Genomic DNA, 18,995 nt, shown 5'->3' on the forward strand with positions numbered 1-18,995 from the left:
TGACCTTTCAGCCAGATTGCCGGAATCACGCCAGCCGAACCGCTGGACCCACGCTGGCGCAGCTCCGATTACCCGGGCCGGCGAAACACCGACAACTCGGCTAAAAGGCCAAACTCCGCGCGTTCACCTCAGTCTTAACCCCTTGTACTGACTCCATTTTGAAAGCTGGAAAAAGGCTTCGAAACACAAGTTGACAATTTATTCAGGTCGACAGTGATCAAACGGCATGGTTAATGAGGCAACTACGGTGAGCTATCAAACTTGGAGTTTTTGTTATCGGGTGTTGTGGTAGTACAGGACGTCCCGCCATTTGTTCTTGACTGTCCTGAAGAGCTGAGTGCAGGATATGGTGTTGCAGAGGTGGGCTTGTAGATGTCTTGCCTATCACCTGGTATTCAGTGTCAATCTTGCTCAGTCAGCTGCATGACGCACGGGTTGGGCTGCCGTGGTCAGAAGGCGACCTTATCTGCACATTGTCTTGGCGCTGCAAGTTCTAATCATTCCAAGTGCAACTGTTCATAATATCAAATATATACTGCATATTTTTTCTTAAACCATGATATAAATAATATAAATTATTTATAATTTATTTTATATTGGGTGTGTTACAGGAATACAAGCAGTCAAACTGTAAATAGGAGAAAAGATGCTATTCCCTGATTGATTATATTAGGTGTGTTAGAGTGATACAAACAGTCAAACAGTAAATACGAGAAAAGATATTATTCCTGATTATAATTACTACTATTATTGTTAATGTTTGTACTTTTGTTGTTGTTGTATTTCTTTTATAACTGCTCCAAATAAAAATCAATGCATAAGTCAATCAAAAAGTAAATCAATTGAATGTGGACTGGTCAACCCTGTCATAGCAGTCAGATGGATGACATATTTTAAGGACTTTTTTTTCCTTTATCCTATAAAAATTGTACACACAAAAAAAACGGATATCATGACAATTACAACCGCTTGAGGGCACACTTCATCATAACATTGAGAGTGTGACAACAAGTAGCCAGTACGTCGACTAACCTTAAAACAACAAGGGTTTAACGTGCAGCTCCTTGTTAAAAAAAATGAGTTTTGGCTGACAGCCGTTGACTGTAAAAAGAAATATAACTAAAAATGTCTTAAAAAAAAAAAAAGTAAATAATAAAAACAAGCACAGCGCACGTGTTAGTCAGGTGACCAATCAGCTGACTTTGTGACTTCCTTAAGAGAAGTCAGTCAGCAGCGGGCGGTCTCGGCTGACAGCGCCCGGCAACTGGGTGCGAAGACTTCAGAACTTTAGTTCCACGACGCCTATTCTTTGGGAGTCCCCGTCAGAGAAGCGACACACGACGAAATATACAGGCTTTTGCTGGAACAATGGCTCAACTGCCCATACCGCAGTGGCACTTCGGGATGCTGACCTGCGCTCTATTGTTCTTGCTACCTTTGTGCTGCTCAAGTCACCCAACGCTCATCTCAGATCAGCCCGACTTTGTCATGGAGCGTCTCAGTCTGCCAATGTTCAAATTCAACTGGACGAGCATCTCCTGCCGCGTGTGTCAGGCACTCTTCACCATGTTGGATGTGGCACTCCTGGTAAAGTCTTGATAATGCAAATGCTACATGTCTTAACAGCTGTGAGTGAACTACAGATGACGCCATGCTAGCAATAGATTGTGAAAGGCATGGTGAATAATTAAATGCTCTGCTACTTGATGGCAATGTTGTTTTTGGTAGCCCTTTTAATTTTCGTCTTAGTCCTTTGGATGATAATACTTATTCCTCCTAGTCATATTTTAGTCATCTTAAAATGTGTCTTCATCTAGTTTTTGTTGACGAAAACTCAAGACTAATTTCGTTTACTTTTAGTCGACGTTTACTAAAAATGTTTTTGTCTGTAAAATAAAAATTACTCCAAAAACAAAAGTTAAACTGAAGGTTTCCAACTATTTCAAATGAACATTGACAGACGAGCAAATATAGAGGAAGTCGGACATCCGGGCATTTAATGACGTCACCAGCCACAACAAAGCGTCGCCATATCGTCTCTCTGTCTCTCTCTGTGTATATATGTGTATGTATAACCAGTGTTGGGAGTGACGCCGTTATAAATAACGCCGTTACGTAACGGCGTTATTTTTTCAGTAACGGGGTAATCTAACTAATTACTTTTTCCGCCGTTACAACACTGTTACCGTTACTGACGGCCAAAAGCAGTGTGTTACTTACTCTGAATAAATTGAAGAAACTACCAGCTGTGTCGAGTCGACTCTCTGCTCTGTTGATTTGTCATCCAAGACTTGGGGTGCGTTCAGGTTCGAGAATAGCGCACGTCCTTCTGACTCTAAGCTGTTTGTCCCTGCTCATTCAATTAGACAATGCTTTCCAAAGTTTGGTAACGTTTCTGTGTTTGCTACACCTGATGCTAGCCTCGTTCCCATCTCCCACTGTCAGCCAGCAATAATTCTGCTCCCATCTTGAGGACGGCAGACGCTTTGAAGGTGACGTGAATTGTCGGGAAACGAGCCTACCTAAATGCAGCCCCTCGAGAGATGCGATGGAAGTGATTGTGATTGGCTGAGGGTTAGAGTCATGTGTCGTGGTAAGCCAATCAGAGCCGGTGATTTCACAAGCAAACCGGAACAGCGTGTGCGGCAAACACACACGCAAAATAGATGCACAGGGTCGGGATGGCAGAGCATTCAGAAGAAAAATTGTCCTTTAAGAGGTGGAGATATAGACACTATTTCAAGTTTGTCGAAATTAAAGGAAAGAACCTGGATGTAATGTGTAATTTATGTCCCGGGGCAAAGCTTTTGTCGACATCTGTGGTAAGCAATTCAAATCTGCTGAAGCACCTAACAAGTTAACTACCTGTCTGTTCTTCTCTATTCCACTGACTCGAATACTGCTCAGAAAATTTCAAATTCTTTTACATACAACAAGTTCTTTTTAAAGTAACGGAAATAGTTACTTTCCCTTGTAGCTAGTAACTTTTACTGTAGAGTAATTCAGTTATTAACTCAGTTACTTTTTGGAAGAAGTAGTGAGTAATGTAAGTAATTACTTTTTTAAAGTAACGTGCACAACACTGTGTATAACAACCCTGCAGTGTTCTCAGCCATTCTGACGATATCTAATGTACAACTACATCAAGCACTCTAAAACTATTAAGTCTCTAAATTAAACCATACATTTCAAAATAACACATTTGAGAACTATAATAGAAATACCTCGAAACCGTGGTATTTTTGCTTAAGGTTATCATACCGTCAAAATCTCATACCGGCTCATGCCTACAAACTGCACATCAAATGTATCACACTGTAAACATGTGACGAAAGCTTTTGTCAGTCTCCCAAAACACGTTTTTAGCTCGTTATCGTCGCATCGTCGTCATGAAAAAGTGTTTGTTGACGAACTATTTTCGTTATTGTCATTGCTGACGAAAACTTGCCTGGCACAGCCAGACTGTTCTCCCTGTATTTTTCAAACACTATGAGAATATAACTGGAACAGCGGTGAGTCTGATGTACCAGGGTAGATGAAAACAACACTGCTTGATGGTAACATCTTTTCTGGAGCATCAAAAAAATTACTTGGCACTAGCTCTTCAGGTTCATATGGAGCAGAAGTGCTCAAACTGGTTTTCAAGTTCTTTGTGCATGATCATATTAAGGGACTGAATGACATCACAAAGAAAGCTAATAGAATGTGGATCCACCACATTGACACTCATTACACGCAAAAACAGCTTTTTGTTAAACTACTAATTTAATTTTCAAAATAGATACTTATCATCTAAAGGATGTGAAACACGATTAGAGAAGCAAATAGCCAGAAACTATTGCATTCCGAATTTTAATAACATGATTCCTGTTTAGTAGGTTTCACAAAAGGTTAACATACTTCGGCTTTCACGCTAATTCCAAATATATGTTTGTTAATATGAGTCAGAGATTTCTGTCTATGCATAAGATGTGTATAGTTGTCATAATATAAGCTGTTTTGTCTACGGTTCTATGAAATACTTTAATCATTTACAGGCGTTCCAAAACAAATAGAAAATCGAAGCCATGTTTTTCAGAGTATTTTTTTATTTTATTTCACATGTATACTCAAAATGAAAGTTCACATTGTTGTAAAGTCTTCCTTGTGACTTTTATTGCACATCCAAAAAGATATGAAAGCTGTGGTTGACCTCAGTTCTTATTTTACATTCAAGCAATATATGAGCTGCATCACGAAAAGAATATCTTGCAGTGCTTTGAGGTTTGACTTTATCGAGTGAGTTGCACTTTGACCATATGACTTGTTGTAGCAGTCAGTTAAATCTATTTAAAAAACCTTGACTTTACATTATCTTTTCCAGAGCGACATCAATGAAGAGCGGGTGGCGCGGGCTGTCCGGGAGGCCTGCATCCGTCTCCACATAGCCGACGAGCAGGTGTGTCACGACATCACCGAGCTTTTCCGGGACGACTTCATCCGGGCCTTGCAGGAGTCCCTCCTGTGGCCCACTGAGGCGTGCGCCGTTCTAGTGGGGCCCTCCTGCGGCAAGTTTGACATCTACGCGGCGTGGAACGTCACTCTGCCCAAAGATCCCAAGCCTCCCGTTACGCCACCTGTACCTCCTAAACCCGGCTCACCCCAGAGCAGGGTGCTGTTTCTCACAGACATTCATTGGGACAAAGTGAGCATTTTTCATTTTGGGGAAGTTTCAAGCATTTATAATCATTGAAGGGAACCACGGGTAGAAAGACTTGTAGTTCTTAAAAGATAAATGTTAGTATAAGCGCTGCCGTACTTCCACAGTGTCACTCGCCAGCTACATAAACATGTCGTCAGTTCTGCCCTTCCTATTTGAATCCGATCAGAAAAGCAATGAACAGGACAGCATCGAGCAGCAAAAGCAATTAAATGGTCTCCAGCGGGATTCAAACCCACGTTTCCCATGCGACAGACAGGCGCGTAGACCATTGATTGGACTATACTTCCATGTAGGGTTGTTCCGATCATGTTTTTTTGCTCCCGATCCCATCCCGATCGTTTTAGTTTGAGTATCTGCCGATCCCGATCCGATTGCTTTTTTTTTGCTCCCGATTCAATTCCAATCATTCCCGATAATTTTTCCCGATCATATACATTTTGGCAATGCATTAAGAAAAAAATGAATAAAACTCGGACGAATATATACATTCAACATACAGTACATAAGTACTGTATTTGTTTATTATGACAATAAATCCTCAAGATGGCATTTACATTATTAACATTCTTTCTGTGAGAGGGATCCACGGATAGGAAGACTTGTGACTTTATATATTGGGACTAAATATTGCCATCTAGTATATTTGTTGAGCTTTCAGTAAATGATACTGCAGCCATTTACAGTGCCTTGCAAAAGTATTCGGCCCCCTTGAATCTTGCAACCTTTCGCCACATTTCAGGCTTCAAACATAAAGATATGAAATTTAATTTTTTTGTCAAGAGTCAACAACAAGTGGGACACAATCGTGAAGTGGAACAACATTTATTGGATAATTTAAACTTTTTTAACAAATAAAACATTGAAAAGTGGGGCTTGCAATATTATTCGGCCCCTTTACTTTCAGTGCAGCAAACTCACTCCAGAAGTTCAGTGAGGATCTCTGAATGATCCAATGTTGTCCTAAATGACCGATGATGATAAATAGAATCCACCTGTGTGTAATCAAGTCTCCGTATAAATGCACCTGCTCTGTGATGGTCTCAGGGTTCTGTTTAAAGTGCAGAGAGCATTATGAAAACCAAGGAACACACCAGGCAGGTCCGAGATACTGTTGTGGAGAAGTTTAAAGCCGGATTTGGATACAAAAAGATTTCCCAAGCTTTAAACATCTCAAGGAGCACTGTGCAAGCCATCATATTGAAATGGAAGGAGCATCAGACCACTGCAAATCTACCAAGACCCGGCCGTCCTTCCAAACTTTCTTCTCAAACAAGGAGAAAACTGATCAGAGATGCAGCCAAGAGGCCCATGATCACTCTGGATGAACTGCAGAGATCTACAGCTGAGGTGGGAGAGTCTGTCCATAGGACAACAATGGAAGAGTGGCAAGAAGAAAGCCATTTCTCAAAGAGATCAATAAAAAGTCTCGTTTAAAGTTTGCCACAAGCCACCTGGGAGACACACCAAACATGTGGAAGAAGGTGCTCTGGTCAGATGAAACCAAAATGGAACTTTTTGGCCACAATGCAAAACGATATGTTTGGCGTAAAAGCAACACAGCTCATCACCCTGAACACACCATCCCCACTGTCAAACATGGTGGTGGCAGCATCAGGGTTTGGGCCTGCTTTTCTTCAGCAGGGACAGGGAAGGTGGTTAAAATTGACGGGAAGATGGATGCAGCCAAATACAGGAACATTCTGGAAGAAAACCTGTTGGTATCTGCACAAGACCTGAGACTGGGACGTAGATTTATCTTCCAACAGGACAATGATCCAAAACATAAAGCCAAATCTACAATGGAATGGTTCAAAAATAAACGTATCCAGGTGTTAGAATGGCCAAGTCAAAGTCCAGACCTGAATCCAATCGAGAATCTGTGGAAAGAGCTGAAGACTGCTGTTCACCAACACTCTCCATCTTGGGGTGGCGTGGCTCAGTGGTAGAGTAGTTGTCCCCCAACCCAGAGGTTGTGGGTTCAAGTCTCCATCCTGATGAACTCGTCTAAGTGTCCTTGAGCAAGACACTGAACCCCACATTGCTCCTGGTGCTGCGTCACCAGTAGGTGGATGGCGAGATAGTGTAAAGCGCTTTGAGCGCCTTGAAAGGTGGAAAAGCGCTATATAAGTATAACACCAACCAACACCAACCTCACTGAGCTCGAGCTGTTTTGCAAGGAAGAATGGGCAAGAATGTCAGTCTCTCGATGTGCAAAACTGATAGAAACATACCCCAAGCGACTTGCAGCTATAATTGGAGCAAAAGGTGGCGCTACAAAGTATTAACGCAAGGGGGCCGAATAATATTGCACGCCCCACTTTTCAGTTTTTTATTTGTTAAAAAAGTTTAAATTATCCAATAAATTTTGTTCCACTTCACGATTTTGTCCCACTTGTTGTTGATTCTTGACAAAAAATTAAAATTTTATATCTTTATGTTTGAAGCCTGAAATGTGGCGAAAGGTTGCAAGGTTCAAGGGGGCCGAATACTTTTGCAAGGCACTGTAACTTCTGCCCAAATGCATGATGGGAAGTGCAACCATGACCGAGCGTAGGGGCACCAATTGATATATTTTCTCTGCGTTGGGAAAGAATAGAGGGTGTTAAGAAAATGATCAACTAATACCTTTCTTCCCCACAATGCCTCCCACGCATTTTTAATTGCTGAGAGAGGTATTGTAAGACTTTAGCCACATAGAAAATAGCTCCAAAGGCTGTTAAAATTCTCTCTACTCATTATACACCGCCCTTTAGCGCTGTTTATAGGTAAAACGGTGTCTTTATAGATTGAACGCGACAATGCGTGAGTGGGTCGTGCAGCGCATGCGTAAAATTTGTAACGTGATTAATTTAAAAAAATTAATTACCGCCGTTAACGCAATAAATTTGATAGCCCTACTTTAAGCCAAAACTACTTTGGATGAGTGTAAGACATTTTGTCTGTAACGTTAAATACAATTAGAAAATGATTTAAATAAAAAAAATATATATATTAAAAAAAGGCATGTCCAATATTTTTTTAGCCGATTCCGATACTTTGAAAATGACGTGTTCGGAGATGCCGATCGATCGGGACATCTTTACTTCCGTGTGTTGTTAGTCATGATTTTCTCCCTCTAAAGAAATCGCAAACAGCATGCGTTGTGTGTCCGTGTGGTAAAACCTGAAAGGGAAACGCAATTGAAAAGTGCGGCTGGCTTGACCATGGAATTAGAAAACGCGGCTTACTTCAGACACCAAGCAGACAACAATAACAATGATAGCGTAAAAGGGTTTATTGAACACACACAAAAAAAAACACGCGATCACGAAAAGGGAGACACAAAAAGGGTCCGTGACAATACGTCAGGATCAATTAAAAAAAATAAAAAACCTGAGGAAAAACCACGGTGAGAGGCAGACAAATGAAAAAAAACCAAGGCAATGATGCAACTAGCAAAGAAGGGATATACAAACGGGCAAAAGGCAGCAAGGCAATATCTGGGCAAGCCGCCTAAGGTTGGTTTAAAAACACTTCTACTGAGCTAGAATTTGGATGCACGTACAACATTGGGAACTCATCCAACATTTCTGTAACAAAACAATCTGACCTGCAGCAGAATGGGACAAAATAATGCCAGTAGTCATACTAGCTTTGCTTGCTAGCTAGCACAGTTGTTCTCCCAGTCCAGCCCAACCGCGTCATCCCCACCAGCGTGCATTGTGCACGTAAAACATGCAACAATAGGTCAAAACATGTACTAAATATTGTGGATTTTTAAACTAGAGGTGGGAATTTTTCAGCACCTAACGATACGATTACGATTCAGAGGCTACGATTTGATTATAAATTGATTATTGATGTACCCCCCCTCCCCCGCCCCAGCTATTAGCTGCTTTTAATGTTTCATACATTAGTTCCAAAATTGTTCAAACATCCTCTAAACCAAACTACTATTTCACTATAAAAAGAACAGTTCAAAATGGTAAATCATATACTCAAGTCCCCATTCTGTATCAGCAGCTTTAAACTACATTCAATTCATTTAATGTTGTGAATCAACCGTCAAAGTTGTTAAAGTTGCTCCCGTTGTTCCATAATTTCCCCTCTGTCTACATTCGACTTGTGAAAGTTTTAAAACTGTTTCATCATTTAAAGATGGATTCAAGTCAAGATTTTTTAGGAGTATTTTAGATAGAAAGTTAATTAGGTTCGCTACAACAGAGCCTGCCAGAGAAGTCTACTGCTTTAAGATGGCAGCTGTTTTCTAACGCTGCCGTCTGTCATTTCGCATCTAGCTCTACATATATGTGATATCTACTGTAGCATTATTGTGCCTGTATGTTTGTAGCAACTAGCAACTGGGCGTTGTTTGTTGCGTCTGTCGGCCGCAGACAGGTATTATTGTTTTTTTATCTAGCTGCATGAGCTGAACATGATATTTACTTTCGGTCTGTTCCTCATTGCGTCCAAAAGACCGCGCTGACTGTGTTTTACTTCCACTCTACCTGGTATAATTCAATAATTGGAATTTGGATGTTTGTGAATCTTCCACGGTAGAATCTACTAATAACATATTTTGGTAAAAGAGAACAATTGTGGCTTATTAAAGCCTACAATTCTTTAGGTCTAAGGTTCCCTTTATCAATCCTGTAATATTTGTAGATTTTAGTCTTTTAAAATGGCTCTATTATTAAAATAATACATGTTTATTGATATACAGGCAGTCCTCGGGTTACGACGTCTAGTCTTTTTTATTTTATTATATTTTTTTTAAGTCTCATAAACTACCTTATTGTACCTCACAGTGTCATATTTTTAGTTTATTAATATAACGTGTTCTGGCCTCACTAAAGGTGTTGTTCAGTTTTACAGACAGCAAACAAAACAACTGTGCTTTTTGAAGCTTTCTACTTTCTTCACTTTTGACAATTTGTAAAGCTGTAACACACATAGCTACACTTATGATCAAAATGACACGCATTTTACAATAAAACACTTAACACAAAATAATTGGTGTTCAAATGTAGCTTAGCCTTAGCCTAACTTAGCCTAATTTGCCTAACAAAGGTCCGCTAGCTTAAATGCTACAAATGCTATTTATATATTAGAATATTTACAATTCTCATATCAGATTGCTCACACATAACTCAACAAACTGCAGCTTTACACTTAATTGCACATGAATACACGAACATATATTAGCTGAAACAACTTACAGCCTTATGTGGGCCAAACCAGAGCGCAGCTATCCTTTATCCATGTAAGACGTCTGAGTCTGCTTGTCAGTCATACAAGGCGACAGTCCAGCCACACCTAACGCTGCCACCAGAGGGCAGTGTATCCTCCATCAATAAATAAAATACAATACTTTCGACTTTTTGGATAGTTATTTTGAGATTACGGGGTACTTAAAGGTTAGTTCTGATTTACCCAGAAATTCGGGATACATCGCTAGTGTAGGAACGGAACTTGTTTGTAACCCGGGGACTACCTGTACATCTTGGGTGGTTCCGTAACTAGTAATGTTTACGTCCTGTTTGTATTTCTTCGATTGGAAGTGACAGAGAAATAGCGCCCTCTTCTGGTTACTGCTAATTTAACCTCATGAGACAACAAGAGCAACAAATCAATAGATGTAGATGTAGATAATGCAGAACAGTTCGAGTTTCGTAACGGTATCAGTGGACAAACAACAAAAAATTCAATCTTCCAACATGTGCCTTTACTTTTGTATAACAGGAATACGTGACGGGGAGTCCTGCTGACTGTAAGGAGCCTCTTTGCTGCCGTAATGATTCCGACTCGCTCTCAAGGCGGCGCAAGGAGGCAGGCTACTGGGGAGCGTACAGCAAATGCGACCTGCCCCTCAGGACTGTGGAAAACCTCCTGGAAAACGCCGCCGCGACTGGCCCTTGGGACTGGGTCTACTGGACGGGAGACATCCCGGCGCACAACGTCTGGTCTCAGACCAGGAAACAGCAGCTGTCGGAACTTACCGTCATCACCAGGCTCATTCAGAAGTAAGATGAAACAAGTCATCAATGTTGAATTTGGCTCCAATAGACGAACTCCTCCACTTCATTTTGCGTCAGATACCTCGGGCCTAACGTGACGGTCTATCCTTCCATCGGTAACCACGAGAGCACACCAGTAAACAGCTTTCCTCCACCTTTTGTTCACGGGAACCGATCCTCCGCCTGGCTTTATGACACCATGGCTGACGAGTGGTCGCCATGGCTGCCGGAGCAGGCTCTGAAGACCCTGAGGTGCATTGCATCTTGAACATCAATTTTTTTCCCCACTATCCTAACATGGTTTTCTCTCAAATGTTATCGCAGATACGGAGGATTTTACACGACGGAGATCCAGCCGGGCTTGAGGCTAGTTTCCCTCAACATGAACTTTTGCGCACGGGAGAACTTCTGGCTCATGGTGAACTCGACCGACCCCGCCAACCAACTGCAGTGGCTGGTCCATGTACTTCAAACTAGCGAAGACAAGAGCGAGAAGGTGAGGAGCAACTAGCAAATGGTCCTGTTTTGGAATTATAAGCATGATTTTAATGTTTCTTTATGACAGTGTTGTTTTTGGGAGCCCTTTTAATTTTTGTCTTGGTCTTTTGGATGATAATACTTATTAGTCATATCTCAAAATGTGTTTATCTTCGTCTAGTTTTTGGTGACGAAAACTCGACTAATTTCGCCTAGTTTTAGTCGACGTTTGCAGAAAATATTTTTGTAAAATTAAAAGAAAAAAAACTCCCATCAATCAAGGTTTCCAACTATTTCAAATGAACATTGACAGACGAGCACATATTGTAGCATCTACAAGGAAAACGCGAAATTGGTAATAATACACAGACAGCAGGAAAATGGTACAATATTTTCAATGAATTATAACATCCTGAACGCCACGAACTGAGTGTGTGTAAAAAAAAAAAAAAAAATGTCCGAGAGTTTAAGACAGGCATGTCCAAACCTGTCCTCAAGGGCCGCTGTGGGTCCTGGTTTTTGTTCCTACCAATTGTGTACAGACAGTTTATCCAATGAAGTCTCTGCTAAAACAAGCAGCACTTGACTGCAATCAACTGATTACAATTGTAAGACACCAGATTGGTGAAAAGGTGTCGTCTGGTATTGTTGGAATGAAATCCAGCACCCACTGCGGCCCTATGTGGAATAGTTTGGACACCACTGGTTTAAGAGAATACTTAGCATTAGCCTAATGCTAACATGAATGCTATGCTAATGCTACAAGTTACAGTTAGTGTAGTGCTGCAACAATTAATCGATTAACTCGAGTATTCGATTAGGAAAAAAAAGATTCAAATTAAATTTTGCTGCTTCGAGTATTCGTTTAATGAAAGTGGAGTTTTAATGGTTTGTTTTGAAAGGGTTGTCATTTAGTTTTATTTATTTGGGTGGAAACACTGCCCTCTACTCTGCCTCATTTAACATGGCTGAATCCAGGTGCTCCCTGTTAAGACCAATATAAGCTAAGTTTTTGTTTGAGCTAATGTTTTTTTAATGCATTTGTAATTTAGTTTAAAGGTACATTTAGCCAATTTTTGTGGGAATATGTGTCTGAACCATTTAAGAGCAAAAAAAAAAAAAAAAAGTAGTATTTTATAACATTTAAGCTAGCTTACTTTGGCTATGTAAATTAGCCAATTGTTCTTTTGTTGTACATTGATCCTTATTTATTTTTTTTTTGTACCGTTTGAGGCTCACGTATTTTAATTTTTTATGTTTCATATCCAATTACTCGATTATTCGAACTAACTACATTGATTAATCAACTACTAAAATAATCGATAGCTGCAGCCCTAATTTAGTGTGTGATGATTACTTAACACAGAACTCTTAAGGCTAAAGCAACATTGTACATTCTCTCTGGCCAAGATAAGAAAACAAATGTTACCGTGTGTGAAAGGTGGAGTGACTGGAGACGACACTGGTAAGTCGGAGGGCGCAGCATGTTACGAGTGACACAACCAGACACTGCTACGATGCAGGCTAACTTCACATAAAATGTTGCACAATGCGAATATGTGACAGAAACTATTGCGCATTTTCGACTGTTCAGACGAAAACTGGCATTCGGCTTGTTATGTTTTAGTCTCCCAAACATGTTTTTAGCTCGTTATCGTGTCGTCATCGTCATCAAAAAAGTGTTCGTTGACGAAATTTTTTTGTTATCGTCATCATTGACGAAAACAACACTGCTTCATGATCATAATTGCTTATTGTCCAATTTTAACAGGTAGCCGATAATATCGTCCAATAAAAGGATTATAAAACTATATCGGATAATATCGACAACTGTTTTTACTTTTATCATTGGTTTTGAACCAATAATCATATTGCCTTCAAAGTAAATGTAGAAGCCTTCTGCCTTTGTGCAAGGGCTGGTCATAGCTTAGCACAGCAGTTATGATTATTGACCATTAGATGTCTCCAAACTAAGATGCTTTGGATTTGTTATGCGAGCATTATCTTTATTAAAGCATCCAGTGTGGCATCACAATACAATTAACTATAATGTTAAGTGCACATATGTCATGCATATATCAGTATTGTTTTTTGGATTTGGACAATATCGTGTTATCTGTTAAAAAGTCAGTGTCAGACAACTCTAGTAATTGTCTTTCTTGGTGCAGGTTCACATCATTGGTCATATTCCACCTGGTCTGTGTTTGAGTAGCTGGAGCTGGAACTACTATCATATCGTCAACAGGTACTCATTTTAAAAGATGAAAAGGTTTGCATTTAGCCACCAGATGGTGTATTTACTTCCAGTGGTGGATGGAGTACTAACTCTTGTTACTTAAGTAAAAGTACAGATACAGTGGCAAAAAAATTACTTAAGAGTATAAGTCCAGGTAGTCCCCGGGTTACAAAGGAGTTCCGTTCCTATGCTGGCGATGTAAATTGGAATTAACCCTTTAAGTACCCCTACATACCCCCTAAACCTCAAAATAACTCAGAAAACATTCATTATACGTCATATTGATTAAAAAAATAAAATAAAAGAAGACACTGTACTTAACATCTATACTGGTGGATGGTGAAAAAGGTACACTGATTATGTTCACAAATGGAGACCCGAGTTCCTGTTTCACTTCCTGTTTCACTGATGTTGACTGTAGTTTTATTTTTAAACCACATACACACTGGGGGGGGGAAATTGGCCTGCTAGTGAACAAACAGGTAGGTTGACGTGACTTATGGAGCTTATTTAGACCTTGATTTCAGCAATTTAGACGAGGTCGAGCTACTTATGCTACACCATTGCTTGCTGCATCACACTCTACTTCCTTAGTAGAAAACAGAAAGTGACCTAATTGGGTGTGCGCTCACTGCAGTTAAACTTATACATTTCACCATTCAATTTGAACTTCTAAACAAATTTTTATTAACAATATAGTCCCAAGAATTGTACAATGACGATAGGAAAACAAAAACGATGCACGGGCAGCAAAAAAAAAAAAAAAAAAATTGGGTTTATGTAAAGCTTCAATTAACCTTAGTAAGACAACAGCTCCCCTTATTGGCGAAACAAATATTTGCATGGGAATTTGACATGTTAGACTGAGAAAAATATGGAGCTCAAACATACACTGTTACCTGACATTAAAAAATGTTAAAATTAGGGCTGTCAAACGATTAAAATTTTTAATCGAGTTAATTACAGCTTAAAAATTAATTAATCGTAATTAATCGCAATTCAAACATATTTTTCTGTAAATTATATATATATTCTGTAAAATAAATTGTTGGAATGGAAAGATAAGACACAAGATGGATAAATACATTCAACATACGGTACATAAGGACTGTAGTGGGCATTTCACTCTACTGTCATTTAAGTCTGTCTATGCTGTCCTCACTCCAAAGCGTCTACTTTTTCCAAAGCTAGACAGCTAGTGAAGGACGCCTTAATAATTAAGACTTCTTCCTTTTTCATCTGATTTATTAATAAAATGGCCTCAAACCATTGTCCTCTTTAGACCGTCGTAAAACTACAAAATAAAAGTACACAAGCATTGCATTAGCAATAACGTTAGCTTAGCACGCTATACAGGTTCACTGAACATAAACAAAAAGCATCTCATACAAAAAATATAACATTTCGCTTACTAACATAATATGTACATTCTTTACAACAACCATACTTACGGACAAATCTTGTCCAAGGATCATATAAGCACAACATTATCAGCCCGAGACGTCGTGCAGCCATAATGAACTGGCAAGAAAACAATAAACCATGTCGCAAAGCGACCACAAGAGTTCGCTGTTGGACAGCACAAAAAGCCTTGCTGTAGTGTAAAACTTACCAAAAGGCAGAATACTTTCTGAGCGGGACATGAGCGTTTATTGCGTCAAATATTTTAACGTGATTAATTTAAAAAATTAATTACCGCGCGTTAATGCGATAATTTTGACAGCCCTAGTTAAAATGTACGTCGTAACCCGGGGACCACCTGTATCCAAGTACCGTTGACTTCCAAAATATGAACTATTTCTCAAGTTGACGTGTAGGCTTTAAGACAATGTTGGACTTGTTTTTACAGATATGAAAGTACTATTACAGGCCAGTTTTTTGGACACACCCATTATGACGAATTCCAGATGTTTTATGATGGGGAGACCTTGACTCGTCCGTTGGGGGTTGCCTTCATTGCTCCCAGCGTGACCACCTACATCAATTTAAACCCCGGTGAGTGAGTCACGGCCTCCATGTTAATTTGAGTACACGCAGAAGTCATTTACCAATCGTTTTTGCAGGTTACCGTGTCTACTACGTAGATGGGAACTATCAAGGAAGTTCCCGACTGGTTGTGGACCACGAGACCTACATCCTCAACTTGACCGAAGCCAACCAACCACCAGGAAAACCCAAGTGGACTCTGCTGTACCGTGCCACAGAGGCTTACGGGCTCTCCAGCCTTTTCCCCCTTGACTTAGAGGGCCTCGTACGGGGCTTCATCGCGGACGACCGCCTCTTCCAGAAGTTTTGGTACTTCCGACACAAGGGGCACGTTTCCGAGCCGTGCAAGGAGACGTGCAAAACCGCCACCATGTGCTTTTTGAGAAGCGGACGATACGACTTGCTGCAGCAGTGTCACCTCTCCGGTGGTGTCAAAATGAGACAAACTCTGTGTTAGGACAAGCTTGTTTCAGGGAGAATATCCGTGACATTCGAGTGGTGCGTCAATGCTCGTTTCCAGCTCAAAATGTCCTCTGTTGACTTGAAATGCAACCATTTTTGGTCCCAATCAATCTCAAAAGTTGTCTGCACTTTATTTAATGTTAGCAAATAAGTAGCGAATCCAAATGAGGTATGCAGTAGTATTCTACTTCATTTGACACAAAAGGTCCATCTGTATTAAGACACCAATTGTAGCTTGATTTCATGTATAAATTGTGAATAAAATAAGATTTTCATACTAATGTTAGTGGCGGCATTGTCAATTTCTCAAACGTAGAAAACTTATTTCAGTGGTTGAGTTGGAAAATGAAACTTGTTTTACAAACAAAAAGTTATTTATTCTAACTTCGTGTTGCTAAGCAAGGTAACTTAAGTAAATTGGAATAAACCATTTAAGTAACCCAAAATAACAATCCAAAAAGTCCAAAAGTATTTTTTGGGTTTGATAATGGAGGATACACTACCCTCTGTTGGCAGCGTTGGGTCGGGCTGGACTACCGCCTTGTATGACTGACAAGACTTGGATGTCTGACATGGATAAAGGATACCTGCATTCTGGTTTGGCCCACATAAGGCTGTAAGTTGTTTCAGCTAATATGTGTTTGTGTTTGCATTTGTAATTAAGTTTAGAGTAGTGCTGCAACAATTAATGGATTAAATCGAGTAATTTGATTAGAAAACGGCTTAGAATCCATTTTTGCTGCTTCGAGTACTCATTTAATTAGAGCAGCGTTGTAATGGTTTATTTTGAAAGTGTTTGCATCTACCGTAATTTTCGGACTATAAGCCGCTACTTTTTCCCCTCATTTTGAATCCTGCGGCCTGTAGTCCAGTGTGGCTTATTTGTTGATTTATTTGGGTGATAGGTAAAACTTTCTTTGACAGCAGGGTCATAAGACTGCCATAAGACCATCATAATTATGACATGACACGATCATGGGCATTAATGACATTACGAATGAAGTCACGAACTCCATTTATGTCCAGCTTGGATATTTACATCTAGAAGTAAAATAATTTGCCGAATGACACAAAATGACATCTGGCATAAGCATTCATTAATGCTCATGGCAGTGTCATGTCATGATTATGATAGTCTTATGACCGGTTTATGGCGAACCTGTCAAATAAAGTGTTACCAAATACCATAACTAGCAAATAATGAAACGACAAACAGTGACTGAAGAAATAATTAGCACAGAACATGAATTTTGATTGTTATTTACATCTGTAGCGCTGGAATGCATGTTAGGAAGCATGTAGGATGACAACAGTGTTGACAGCAGGTGGCAGCAGAGGTTGACTGTCTCCCCCAAGGGAGCAGTGATGGCCAAGTGAAGCTTGTTGAAGCAATGAAGCTTTGCAGGTAATTGGTTCAAAGCTTCATGGTGGTTCATTTGGTCTTATGACAGTCGTATGATGCCGCTTTCAAATAAAGTGTTACCGCTTATCTTTTGGTGTAAATATCCCATAATACAGTGAGGACAGCTGCGGCTTATAGTCTAAAGCGGTTTATCTATGAACAAATGCCGTTTTCGTGTCAAATTTGGTGGGTGGCGGCTTATAGTCAGGTGCGCCTTATAGTGCAAAAATTAGGGTCGTTTTATTGATTTGGGTTGATACACTGACCTCTAGTGGCAACAGTCAATATGGCATAACTCATTTACCACTGCTGAATCCAGCTTGTTTTTTTTTTATGCATTCGTAATTTATGTTTATAACTGTTGTTTTCGTCAACGAACAAATTTTTCATGTCAACGACGTCACGATTAAGCGCTGAAAACGCGTCTTGGAGACTAATACAGGTTTGATGCCAGTTGGCGTCTGACGACACAAGATGAGAATTCGCCATAGTTTCCGTCATAAATTCATAATGTGTGATATTTTGTTATTGTATGTGTAGTTAGCACGCATTTAGCAGTGTTTGGTCATGTCACTGCGCCATCCCCCTGCACCACACACATGCTTACTCGGTAAGCCTGTGCCCATTCCAGGCTCCTTTTGTGAAATGTGCTGCTTCGTAAGTTTTGCTTTCTTATCTTAGCTAGATATGCTGTGATGCTTTAGCGTTTAAAGGTCTGTACTGAGTGCTCTCAGAGTCACACACTAAAGTTTTAGCGTTAGCATTTAGCGCAGTGACTGTCTTCTTAAACTTTTGGAAAACATTTTACATACAATTTGTAGCATCCAGGTGAGTTTAATTAATTGCAAATAATGTGCTGTTTTCCTGCTGAGTGTGTATTATCATCATGGAAATGGTGATGATCTTGTAGACTACAGTTGTGTGCTAGTCATGTTCATTTGAAATTGTTGGAAACCTTTTATTCATGGACTAAAACTTGAAATTTGTAGACCAAAACATTTTGAGAATTGTTGACTAAAACGAGACAAAATTTGATTTTTCGTTGACTAAAACTAGACGAAGACAAACACATTTAGAAATGACTAAAATATCTAAGACCAATAGGCCTAAGTATTTTCGTCCAAAAAACTAAGACGAAAATTAAAATGGCTCCCCCAAACAACACCGTATTGTAGATATATTTAGCTGTTTTTTGTGGGAACATTAAACGATTTGTTAAGACTAGCATAGTGTAGCATTTATGCTAGCGGACTTTTGCTAAGTGATTTTTTTTTTTTTTTTTTAAATACTGTTTTTAGAGGCAAAGCTCGGGTGTTTTTATGTTTGAATGCATTTATTGCTGTTGTAAAAGTGCAATCTTAGCAAGTCTTTGTTTTACATCTAAAATTTATTCTGCAATGCATTTAATGTTCCTAATCGGATTACTCCAACTAACTAGTTGATAGATTAATCGACTATAGGGTTGCCACCTTTCAGAAATAGAAATAAGGGACGCCCCCCTCGCGCCCGAAGCCTTACAGCCGAAAAAAAAAAGGGGCATCCTCAAAACTCCTAAAATGAATGGAAATGTATCTATGTTTAAATAAGAACACTGTATTGTGCACTATATGGGCATGACAGTTTCTTTGCAGCAGATTGTTTTTGTTTTTTTCCCTGCAGGTTAGTGAAAACAGTTGTGAATACCGTAATTAACATTTATGTTGTCGTCACGTGATCCATTGACAAGCCAAATTT

At 39.7% G+C, this 18,995-nt stretch overlaps 1 protein-coding gene across 1 annotated transcript; it reads left to right on the forward strand.

Annotated features, from left to right (window-relative positions):
• Window positions 1–1,189: 1,189 nt before the first annotated feature.
• On the forward strand, window positions 1,190–16,140 carry smpd1 (sphingomyelin phosphodiesterase 1). The gene is made up of 8 exons (XM_057820012.1): window positions 1,190–1,587; window positions 4,364–4,684; window positions 10,424–10,704; window positions 10,777–10,950; window positions 11,023–11,194; window positions 13,344–13,420; window positions 15,261–15,406; window positions 15,475–16,140. Exons 1-8 carry the CDS (start codon window positions 1,369–1,371, stop codon window positions 15,852–15,854), a joined length of 1,770 nt encoding a protein of 589 aa, XP_057675995.1. The 5' UTR covers window positions 1,190–1,368; the 3' UTR covers window positions 15,855–16,140.
• Window positions 16,141–18,995: the final 2,855 nt, after the last annotated feature.

Source organism: Corythoichthys intestinalis, chromosome 18 (genome assembly GCF_030265065.1).
Source record: "Corythoichthys intestinalis isolate RoL2023-P3 chromosome 18, ASM3026506v1, whole genome shotgun sequence".
In the NCBI taxonomy this organism is placed as follows: Eukaryota; Metazoa; Chordata; class Actinopteri; order Syngnathiformes; family Syngnathidae; genus Corythoichthys; species Corythoichthys intestinalis.

Bases quoted from the DNA above. Each gene is read 5' to 3' on its own strand.
- smpd1 (XM_057820012.1), top strand. From the start codon at position 1,369: ATGGCTCAACTGCCCATACCGCAGTGGCACTTCGGGATGCTGACCTGC. The intron at 11,195-13,343 runs GTGAGGAGCAAC...TTCTTGGTGCAG, and splicing joins GCGAAGACAAGAGCGAGAAG to GTTCACATCATTGGTCATAT. The intron at 13,421-15,260 runs GTACTCATTTTA...TTGTTTTTACAG, and splicing joins TACTATCATATCGTCAACAG to ATATGAAAGTACTATTACAG.